Source organism: Sapajus apella, unplaced genomic scaffold (genome assembly GCF_009761245.1).
Source record: "Sapajus apella isolate SASKATOON/1434 unplaced genomic scaffold, GSC_monkey_1.0 scaffold111, whole genome shotgun sequence".
In the NCBI taxonomy this organism is placed as follows: domain Eukaryota; kingdom Metazoa; phylum Chordata; class Mammalia; order Primates; family Cebidae; genus Sapajus; species Sapajus apella.
The window spans coordinates 128,191-139,669 of record NW_022437051.1 but is presented as its reverse complement, the minus strand read 5'-3'; the positions used below and the strand labels follow the sequence as shown (position 1 = coordinate 139,669).

The window sequence follows — 11,479 nt, the reverse complement described above, 5'->3', positions numbered from 1 at the left end:
TAGGTGATGGGGAGGAAGGCAGCAAATCACACTGCCACGTGTGTACCTATGCAACAATTTTGCACGTTCTTCACATGTACCCCAAAACCTAAAATGCAATAAAATAAATGGGGAAAAAAAATTTTAAACTGCCCATAATATAACCTCCTGGAGATAACCATAGTTTTGTGTATCTGCACTTTATACTATAATTTATTTAACCACTACCCTATTGTGGGATATTTAGATTATTTCCAGGTTTCTTATTATTATAAATAATATTGCAATAAATAGACTTGGACTCCAAAAAAAAAAAAAAAAGAAAGAAAAAGAAAAGTGTCTGTTCATATCCTTTGTCCACTTTTGAATGAGTTTGTTTGTTTTTTCTTGTACATCTGCTGTAGTTCTTTGTAGATTCTGGATAATAGGCCTTTGTCAAATGGGTGGTTTGCAAACATTTTTTCCCATTCTGTTGGTTGCCAGTTCACTCTAATGAGTGTTTCTTTTGCTGTGCAGAAACTCTTAAGTTTAATTAGATCCCATTTGTGTATTTTGGCTTTTGTTGCCATTGCTTTTGGTGTTTTAGTCATGAAGTTCTTGCCTATGCCTATGTCCTGAATGATGTTGCCTAGGTTTTCTTCTAGGGTTTTTATGGTGTTCTTACATTTAAATCTTTACTACATCTGGAGTTAATTTTTGTATAAGGATGTGAGGAATGGGTTCTTTAAGATATTGAACTTCCCAATTGTATTTATCATTGTTTTAATCAATTTATCACACGTAAGCTGAATGCCTATTATGTAGAAGACACATTCTAATAACTTAGAAGACACTTTCACCCTTAAACATTTCATATTTACTTGCTCAGCCTGGGCAAAGTGAGAGATTTAAAATTGGAGTATTAGGACTCACCCTCAATTGAAGCTTTTCCTCTCATCTTTCAAACAAAAACACTTCTGAAGTGAGAAACTGGTGAAAGATAACTATCAACTGCAATTTTGGAAATTTATAACAGTTTTAAATAGTAATATTAATCATTGAAAATATCTAATCTACAGGCATCCTATAAATCTAAATATGAATTAACATACATTTTGTAAATCTAAATACAAAATAAAATGTGCCATAGTTACTCATTTGAATCCCAAGTGTTCTTTGGCTTGAAGTTTTTAAAATATTAAATAAGTACTTTAACAATTTGTTGTTTTTATTTCAACTCTACTTTTGTGTAGTATTCTTACAAGCTAAAATTTCTTTAAGTGTTAATCCTGTGACTTGGACTTCCACTGTCTTGTTGTACATACCATATCCCACTTCATGGAAGGTACCGTGAATTGTGTGATGCATCCTTATTTTATGTACCAATAAAAGATTGTTTAAATTGCTACAATATACAGTTGTAATAAATAATGACTTATAAGTGGCATTTCAATATCAGAGATGCTAAAATATGAGAAATTGTTCATCTTATAAGCATTAAAATACAGTGTTACCTCTAACCTTTAAAACACGCCACAAAATAGGCATAATTGCACCATTTTACTTAAAATGTTGTCTTTGATAAGTAGCAGTAATAATTATAATATCTAACATTACTGAGCTGTTACATGTGCTAGGAACTCTTCAACATACTTTGCACAGATTCTCATTGAGGCATCACAATTATGTCCTGTGAGATAACTACTATATTCATCTTTACTTTATTGATGAGAAAATTGAGGAACAGAAAGGCTACATGATATCCAGTAAGAGAAAGACCTTAACATAATATCCAAGCCCAAGTTGAAATGAATCCAAAGGCCAAGCTCTTTCTGTTCAAATAGTCCACTCTTTCATTAATGTAGTGAGGAATAAGAGCAAATGGAAGTGGTATTTTCTTCAGGAGAACATTGAATATTTGTTTTGAAGGCAGAGAAAGAGCATGATATTTAATGTTTACAGTTACATAAATCATTGTATGTTTTGAGACAGTGGACTAAAATTTCCTAAAAGGTCCTCTCACTCTCATAGGACTGCGCTACACTTAGCCTGTGCCTACGGCCATGAGAAAGTGGTAATTTTACTGGTAGACAGAAAATGCCACCTTGACGTCTGTGACGGCGAAAACAGGACACCTCTGATGAAGGTAAATAGTAGCCAGTGCTTTCGGCAGGAGATGGATTTGGTTGAAATACATAGAATGAAAATGGACTTATCTCATTGAAATACAGCTAGTTTGTGAAACCGGAGAAATATTTATTTTGATTTCCTATAATTTAAAATTTTCTTCTTGCTTTAATACTAACAGGCTCTACAATGCCGGAGGGAAGCTTGTGCAAACATTCTGATAGATGCTGGTGCTGATCCAACTATCATAGATGTGTATGGCAACACGGCTCTCCACTATGCTGTTTATATTGAGAGTTTGTCAATGGTGGCAAAACTGCTGTCCCGTGGTGCAGACACTGAAGTGGAAAACAAGGTAGACATTAACCAATCAATGTTATTTTCAAAATGTTTGAGATCCACTTGTTTTAACATTAACATATGTGTTTTTATATTTAAAAGTTGAAACATTGCTTGAATGAAAATAGTTTGAACAAACTGAATTGTCTTTCATTTTATTATAAGTATTAATATTTTTACAAGAACTATCACAGAGTATGGCTTTTTTGTGCATTTATTTTAACTATTTGATTTTGTTAACAGTAAATGTTTTTCAAATATTCTTTCCCACCCAAGTTCTTTTTTTTCTTTTCAATTAGTGTAAAACTACAGGAAAGCAAAATTTGCCTGGATAAATGTTGTCAACATGTTAAATTTAGGAGACGTGCAGATATCTAGATTTCCTCTTAAAGGATAGAATCTGATGTCTCTTGAGCCCATATGACTGTTTGGTACTCTATGAAGAGGTTCTACGTTTCAAAGCATATGTTTTCCAGTTTGCTACTGTGCCCTGCTAGGTATATCACTTACTCAAGTTACCTCTTTTGCCTATGTAAATATCTCTTAGTTATCAATTTCTCTCTCATAGTATATTTTGGTAAAGATTTCAAGGTATTGAAGACAGTTGATAGGTGTTTATAATATATAGTTTATATTTTACCTTAATTCATTAATAATGGGATTAATTTCTAGAATTCAGATTTTTAAACAATGATTTTTCTTTACATAAACCATAAATAAACATCTTTTATTAGAACAATTTTAAGTCTTTTTAGATTAATCATGATTATATTTGAATAGGTTATGCATATTGCAGAAAGTATTATCTTTCTCCTTAGAATTGTTAGTTAAAATTCAAGTGATTTAGTGGCTTCTTTATGATAATATATGTAGGTAAGTTAGAACTTTCACTGATAAGCCATTTTAGTCATATTTCTGATATTTTACCAAAAATAAGTAGCAATTACAATAGAAACAGAATAAAAATGTATTATTGCATTTAAGAAGTAGATATGCATTAGGATCCTAGGATTATCATTGTAATTGAGAATAAACTTTTATACTGAATTTCTAATACCTGAAATAAAAGATTATTGTCTTGTAATAGGAGAAGCCCCATGGACCATTTAAAAATAAACAAGCAAATTTCATTTGAAAGTAATCTCTTTTAATTTGGAGCCCACTTCCTTATTGACCCATCTAGAGCAGGAGTGCCTGCCATTGGCATCTTAGATCCTGGGATCATTAATAAAAGAGAATCAAGCATGTTTGTAGCACCCAGACGAAACCTCAATTTCTCTTGGGAAGCTTTCAAAACCATATCCCTGAAATTCTAATTTGTCAAATGTTAATGTCTGCCACAAAAATATGTTGTCAAGTAAGGATTAGGCAAAGTTCAAGTCATTTTTTGAATAATGGACATTTAACTCACAGTTTTATAATATTTCTTGAACATAGGTAATGGTGAAATCTGTTGGGGTACAGTGCTTCTGGTAAGATAATTATTCTTTGGAATATAGTTTAAGAAACACTGCTCTACAAGTGATAATTCAGATTACCAATTTAATTTAAAAAACCAAAGTCTTTACTACTATGTCTTAGTGTTTAAGGCTATAGAGATAAAAGATACAGCCCCACACCCTCAAGAAACTCTTGGTTTAGATAGGAAACAAATCATTACAATTTAATGTTTTTTTGAGATATTCAGAGTTAATGTGGTGATGCAGAGGCTGAATGTTTCCAAGGGAAGATGCAGTGGATGGGAAAGCACAGAAAAGGGAGAAAGAAGGGACTGCTATTGATTTACTTTCTATTTTATGTGTTTAAGTTCATAGGATACTATATAAGGTATTCAGTTCAACTGAGAAATACGTAATTTCATGAATCATAAATTGTTTTTGATGTTTTACAGGCTGGCCTCACACCACTTTTACTATGCATAACTAGAAGAAATGTGCAAATTGTGGAATTTTTACTGACAAAAAACGCAAATGCAAATGCAGTTAATAAGTGTACATGGTATAGTAGTTTTTTTTTTATTAGAAACACTTGAGTAGTGTTCTAGAGTGATAGCAATCAAGTCAGAAATATTAAATTGATAACATTTATTTAAAATTATTAGCTTAAGTGAAAAATATCAACACAAATTATCAGTTAGGAAGAAAAGCCGTTATTTGGACTGGTCATTACTAAGAACAGTATACAGTAAGATTTATCTTCTCTTTTTGTATTGACTGATTTGTAATCTGATGTTTTGGTTGCATTATCTTCTATTAGCTAAAGTGGTTTTATGTTAAAGAAGTATGAATTTTTTCAGTTTATAATTCAATATTGAATGATTAACACTTTTATAGTATTTTTCTAACTTCTCTTTTTTAAATACACTTTAAAAATGCAATATTTGCTGGGCACGGTAGCTCTCGCCTGTTATCCCAGCACTTTGGGAGGCTAAGGTGGGTGAACCACTTAAGGCAAGGAGTTCGAGACCAGCCTAGCCAACATGGTGAAAACCCATCTCTAGTAAAAATACGAAAGTTAGCTGGGCATGGTGGCACATGCTTGTAGTCCCAGCTACTAAATAAGCTGAGGCATGAGAATCCCTGGAACCTGGGAGGCAAAGTTTGCAGTGAGCTGAGATTGTGCTATCACATTCCAGCCTGGGAAACAGAGCGAGACACTGTCTAAAAACAACAACAACAAACAATAGTAGTCAAAAATAGAAGTTTAAAATCATTTTGTTTTGAGGATGACTATTGCTTTAAGTTCTTTTCTTTGAAAAATAGTTATGTTAGGTTATCCCTCCATGACTATAAATTGCTGTCACCAGATACTGTGAATTTATTTTTTCTTTTTTCATTCATAATGTATTTTTATTTTTAATTTGTATGGGTAGAGGGAAGAAAGTTATTTTTAACTGGATTAACATTTTAGTTAATGAAGATAAGTCATAGGTGAGTGATAAAGAAAAAGAGAGAGGCTTTTGATTCACACAAGACTGGGTTTAATTTCTACGTTCCTCACTTGATAGGTGTGACCTTGCAGACATTATTTAGTACCAACTATGATTTTCTATATGAAAAGGAGAATATACTATGTCCTTTAAGAATGATTGTGTGGAATTAACATAATAAATATCAACAGCATTTAATTCAGTGTTTCATACATTCTTATCAGCATCATTAACTAAACTTACCATGACTGCTACTAAGATCATTATTCCCACTATTGTTTTAAGCCTTCAGATTGCTCTCACTTGTCTAATTTCTAGCTGATTTTGAAGTACAAAATCAGTCTAAGGAAGAAATAGATAATTCTTCACTTAAATCTGTGCCTCTTTTAGATTAGTGAACAGAGCATATTTTCTTGCCCCTCAAAGGACTTTATGTTAGCCACTTCTAGTATGCCATTTCCCAGTGGAACATGAGTCTTTTTGCCCCTTCGTTTTAGTCTTGGTGGTGATTTACAAGGATAAACACTTGAGCACTCAAGATACTTATGTTTGTTAGTATTACGTAAATGGTTAATTCTACACTGACAGACAAATATTAAAACGGTTCTGTTCCTAATAATAAAGTTATCTCTTTGTTATTTTAGCACAGCCCTCATGCTTGCAGTATGTCATGGGTCATCAGAGATAGTCGGCAGCCTTCTTCAGCAAAATGTTGACATCAATGCTGAAGATATGTTTGGAATGACTGCAGAACGTTACGCTGTTGCTTGTGGATTTGATAAGTAAGTGTTTATATTTAAAGGCTAGGTGAGCATTCATAGTTTGTTTCAGGTAATTTTTGAATGACATTGAGTTAGTTCACTTCATCAGCCAGAAAGTGGGCAAAAAGCTAGACTAGTTAGAAGGAGTAATGGGTCCAGGATTCTTTATTTTAGGATTTTCAACCACTTTATTCCCAGGGATCCTAATGCTGGCTGCCTGATTTGAAGTAAACCCTTATGCGGGGGATAAACACAGTGCCACAGTTTTGATTTTTCTAATTAGTTATTTGGGTCTTGAAATGTCCACTTTAGCAGAACTCCTGATAGTGTCCCCTGGGGGCTGTCTTTCATACCTTCACCCTTGAATTTTTTTAAAGAATTTAAGGGGTTTCCTAAGTCCAATGAAGACACTCCTTTTGTACATGTCAGAAGGACTTGGGGGAAATGGCCATTTTCTTCATTTTGTTGTTTCCATTGATTCTGTTGTTGCATTGTTGTCATTGAAACAGCTTCTGCAGTCTGAAAATGATTGACTTTTGTGATCAGGATGCCCTTACTAATACAGATCCCTCAGTCTTCATGGTGATCCATATATAGGCTTCAAAGTTATTGCATTTTTTTTAAGTTTGCATACATATTCTCAGCCATTGTTTCCAAAGTACCAGCACCCTGCTCTGGCAGCTAGGACTTTTAGCTTTAGCCACACACATAGTGATCAAATTGACCCTTGTTCTCACACTCAAAACCTGATGTGAAACCCACATCTTAGCTTGGACTTGGCCTAGACCTTCATGGTACGTAATCCTTTGAGTGGCTTTTTTTCTAGTTGTGATAGTTTGAAACTGTAAGTCAGGTTGAAATGTAGGAAGAAATTAGCGGTCCATTTAATTATTATTACCAGATCTATATCTTTGGCCTTTTATATCCTGTGTAGCACCATTTAGTAGGTAGTGGAGGAAGGTCTCATCTTGTTCTGGAAGATTCCATGTCATCTTTCCCCAGTTGTAGTGGGTTCCAACTTGTGGGTTTCCCCTCAAGTGATTCTTTTTTTCTGAAAGAAAAATATCCCATGCTAGTTGCATCTCTATCTCAAGTTTTTAAAATATTTTCAAATTATGCATCACTATGAAGCCATTCAATAAATCTCAAGTAAGTTGGTTAGATTTAACCAACTTCATTGATTTAAATCTTCATAGATGTAACTTACTTCATTTACGACTGATCAGTCTTCACATACAAAATTAGAGATTTGTGCTGGCTTCACTGGTACATATACTAAAATTGAAACAACGTCGAGAAGATCAGCATGGTCCCTGTATGAGGATGACACACAAATCTGTGAAGTGTTGCATATTTCTTGCAGTCCCCAAAGGACATTTGACTACTTTCTAACTAGCTCCAGGGAAGTGGTGTCAGTCAAAGCACAGTGGGTGACGCCCAGTATTGCAATGGTGATTTTCATACAAAAAAATTTATGTAAGGTGATCTATAAAATGAAATATTGGTGAGTGATACATAGGAACTTCTGTGCAATATGTTGTTAGTAGGCATCTCATAAATGAGAAACTACCAACTTGCATCTTATTTGTGGAACTTGCAAAAAATAAAGGTAGCATTTTGTCTTCCACAGCAGCTGGAAATTAGCGTAGTGACCAAGCATCATTCTAACAAAGATTTGTTGGCTCAGAGTTTAAGGAGGTAGATAAAGTGTAGTAGTAGTCCAAGTCAGTTGCTGACATATATTAGTTTTCTGCCCATGATGTGACTGATGAGCTCAGTAATATAGGAAAATCAGATTATCCAATTAATGAATTAATATATTTATTAATAAATTTTATTACAAATTATAAAATAGCTTAGATGTCCTGAATTACAAGCCACAAAAAATAGAACATCTAATAATCAAAAGTAGGAATTAATAACAGAAAACTGCAATATTTTGATGTTATAACCTATGAAGACTCTATTTTTTTTTTTTTAAATTACTTTTGTAGAGACAGGGGTCTTCCTATGTTGTCCAGGCTAGTATTGAACTTCTGGGCTCAAGGAATTCTCCTGTCCCAGCATCCCAAAGTGCTTGCATCACAAGCATGAGCCACTGCACCAGGCCAACACAATGGGTTTTACTGGGAATTTTAAAATAGTTTCAGCAATAAGGTTTAAGAAGAAATTATTTCATTGCTTCACTATTTCTTTGAGTGCTTTAAAACTGTTATCTTGTTAAATCTTTATAATAACCTAGTATAAAAAGACTCTAAAATTCTCATTTTCAGAAGACATTGAGCCTAAGAGAAGCAACTTTTTCAAGAAAAAATACCTGTTGGTTACTGCACTAGAACCTCTTCTGAGTTAAGGACATTTTCCATTATGCCAAGCTAACTCTAGTTAATTGACTAAATTATACTGTCCTCAATTCATGAGAATTTATCTTTGTTTCTTCTTGTATTTGAAGCTTAATAATTTCATAGGCCTTACAAACCTAAAGCCTATGGAATAAGTCATGTTCTGACGTTAGCCCTGATATTTTCTGAAATACTCTAAGAACTTAATGTGGTAAATGTTTTTTAATATCAGTGTTAAAATTGTTATTTTATGTATTATATTTTTTATACATAGCATTCTTCAACAACTTTTGGAATATAAAAAAAAGACATCTAAATATCTTCAAAATAGCAATCCAGGTAAGACTTCTGATATTAAACTACTCTTGGTGGTACCACCATAAGATTATGGAAGTTTTGATCACAAAAGAGCAATTAAAAAATAAATGTGTAAATAGCATGTGTTTACATACATACATATGTGTGTGTATGCATACATACATATATAGAGCTTTGGTTTAATTTTTTAGTTCATAATTCATAATTAGTTAAGAATATAGTTGTAGGTAGTTTATAATCTCAAAAAATATTACCTGAAAAAATATTTGTTTAATTATGGCCCTAAAATCCTATATAATACTTTTGTATAAATAAGTAAAAGAATTTATAAGTTCATATATTGTGTTTCCTCAATTGTCGTAACAACTTAGGCTTGTTATAAAATGTATAACACTCAGTATGACTGGTGAACTCAGTAATAGGGGATAATCAGGATATCCAATTTAATGAATTAAAATATTATAAATAAATTTTATTCCAAATTATAAAATAGCTTCAATGCCCTGAATTACAAGCCACAAATAATAGAACTAATAATAATAAATAGCCAGAATTAACAACAGAAAACTATAACATTTGAATATTATACCTTATAAAGAAACATGGATATTTATTTGTTTATTTATTTATTTATTTATTGTAAAGAAGGGTCTCCTTATGTTGCCTAGGAATGTCTTGAACTTCTGAGCTCTATTTAATTTTTATAATAAATGGTTGCATTTAGTAAATGATAATTAGTTACAGTTGAGTCTTAAGAAACATGAGAGTTAAGGTGCTGATTCCTCATGCAGCTGAAAATCTGCTTTATATGAAAATCTGTTTATTTTGACTCCCCCAAAACTCTAGTAATAGTCTATTGACCTGGAGCCTCACTGAAAGCATAAACAGTCAATTAACACATAGCTTATATTTTATATGTGCTATATACTGTATTCTTACAATAAAGTGAGCTGGAGAAAATACACTGCTACAAAGAGGAAAAATATATTCACTATTTATTAAGTGGAAGTGAATTATTATACATAAAGGTCTTCATTCTCATTGCTTTCATGTTGAGCAAGCTGATAAAGAGTGGGCATAGGAGGGATTTGTCTTGGTATCTTGCAGTGGCCAAGAACAAGAAAAATCTGTCTGTTGCTGGGATCCTACAGTGAAAGGATCAACTATGTGACATAGTGACTTGTGTCACAAAAAAAGTAACTATCTCTAGAATTTGGAACTCAATAATACTCTTCTGGCACCATAAACAAATGTCAAAAAGAATTACAAAACTTAGGGTGCATCAGTACAAATATTTGAAAAATAATCTCCTACTACTGAATGCAGAAGTCAGAAAAGCAATTCTTTTTTGTGAAGTGCAGGGTATGTTACATAGCCTTGTACCAACAAGGCCTCACTATTATCAACTTCATTCCCTCTAACTTGAAACCAAATCATATATATTTACTTCATTAGAACAAGATGAGTTGTTCTATCTGCTGTATGATTAGCGTGTTAATAGTAATTTTGTTACAAGATACTCTGTTCCTACTAGTCAGAATATTATCATTATAAATATTCAAATAGATAACTCTAGGCTCAACAAATTATAATAAAAGTACACAAAATTTCACAATATCAAAAATGCTACTGTGATACCTAAATGTGACACAATGCATTGTACAATACAAACTGAGCACATCTTTAATTTATTATATCGAAGGACTTTTATAAGTTAGGTTTTGCAAGTTACAGGAGACAAAGATGGAATACAAATAATTTAGGTCTTAAGGTGCTCATAATAAAGTAGAGCTGTCCCTATTGAATTTATGCATTTTTTTCAATAGAGTTTCCAAAAAATGCTTTTTATCCACTTATCCACTTGTCAGCTTAACAAATAGCTGTCAGGTAGCTTTAAAGTACTAAGCATCTTCCTTGTTATTATCATTGTCATCTTTTTAATTATTTACTACTTTATTAAGGTACTAAACATTTTTCTTTTTATTATCATCTTTTAAAAATTATTTACTACTTTATTTAGTGCTTACTTTGTGCCAGAATCCCTTTGGGAGCTTATAATTATCACTTATGTCGTTACCATATTCATTATGTGTCAGACATTTTATGTGCAAGGTGAAGAATTAAAGCTTTGAAAAGTTTGGTAGTGTCAAGACACAATGGCTCACTCCTGTAATCCTAGCACTTTGGGAGGTCAAGGCTGATGGATTGCTTGAAATTAGGAGTTTGTGACCACCCTGACTAACATGGTGAAACCCAGTCTCTACTCAATAGGAAAAATTAGCCAGACGTGGTGTTGTGCCACTGTAATCCCAGCAACTTGGGAGGCTGAGGTAGGAGAATTGCTTGAACCCGGGAGACGGAGGTTGCAGTGAGCTGAGATCATGCCACTGCACTCCAGCCTGGGCGACAGAGCGAGACTCTGTCTCAAAAAACAACAACAACAACAACAAAAACAAAAACAAAAACAAAAACAAAAAAAAAAAACAAAGGAGAAGAGAAAAGTTAGGTAGTATTTAAGGAAAGCATGCAGAATGAGAAGTTTGCCAGGTAAAGAGAAGAATAATATTTAGCAGAAGGAAAACATTAACCAAATTGTGTGTTTGGCAGAAGGAACAGCTGAAGAAACACCTGACCAGGCTGCACCCTTGGCGGAGGGCACACCTGACGCAGACGCACGCTTGGCGGAGGGCACGCCTGACGCGGAC

The 11,479-nt window shown here is 33.2% G+C and overlaps 2 protein-coding genes and 1 non-coding gene across 3 annotated transcripts in view; all 3 read left to right on the top strand.

The window, feature by feature from the left end:
• ANKRD30A (ankyrin repeat domain 30A) overlaps positions 1-11,479 on the top strand; it is a 184,829-nt gene that overhangs the window by 64,126 nt on the left and 109,224 nt on the right. The window contains exon 7 of the mRNA XM_032259736.1: positions 11,382-11,442. Coding sequence (XP_032115627.1) covers positions 11,382-11,442 — 61 coding nt within the window. The remainder of the gene's footprint in view (positions 1-11,381; positions 11,443-11,479) is intronic.
• On the top strand, positions 1,721-4,844 carry LOC116537497 (putative ankyrin repeat domain-containing protein 30B-like). Its single transcript, XM_032259657.1, has 3 exons — positions 1,721-2,104; positions 2,267-2,440; positions 4,316-4,844. Exons 1-3 carry the CDS (start codon positions 2,099-2,101, stop codon positions 4,454-4,456), a joined length of 321 nt encoding a protein of 106 aa, XP_032115548.1. The 5' UTR covers positions 1,721-2,098; the 3' UTR covers positions 4,457-4,844.
• Positions 7,366-7,472, top strand: LOC116537565. Its single transcript, XR_004263196.1, has one exon. It is a non-coding gene; the product is annotated as a U6 spliceosomal RNA (small nuclear RNA).

Excerpts from the sequence above, each read along its gene's own strand:
- LOC116537497 (XM_032259657.1), top strand. Across the intron at positions 2,441-4,315 it reads ACACTGAAGTGGAAAACAAG|GCTGGCCTCACACCACTTTT; the intron begins GTAGACATTAAC and ends GATGTTTTACAG.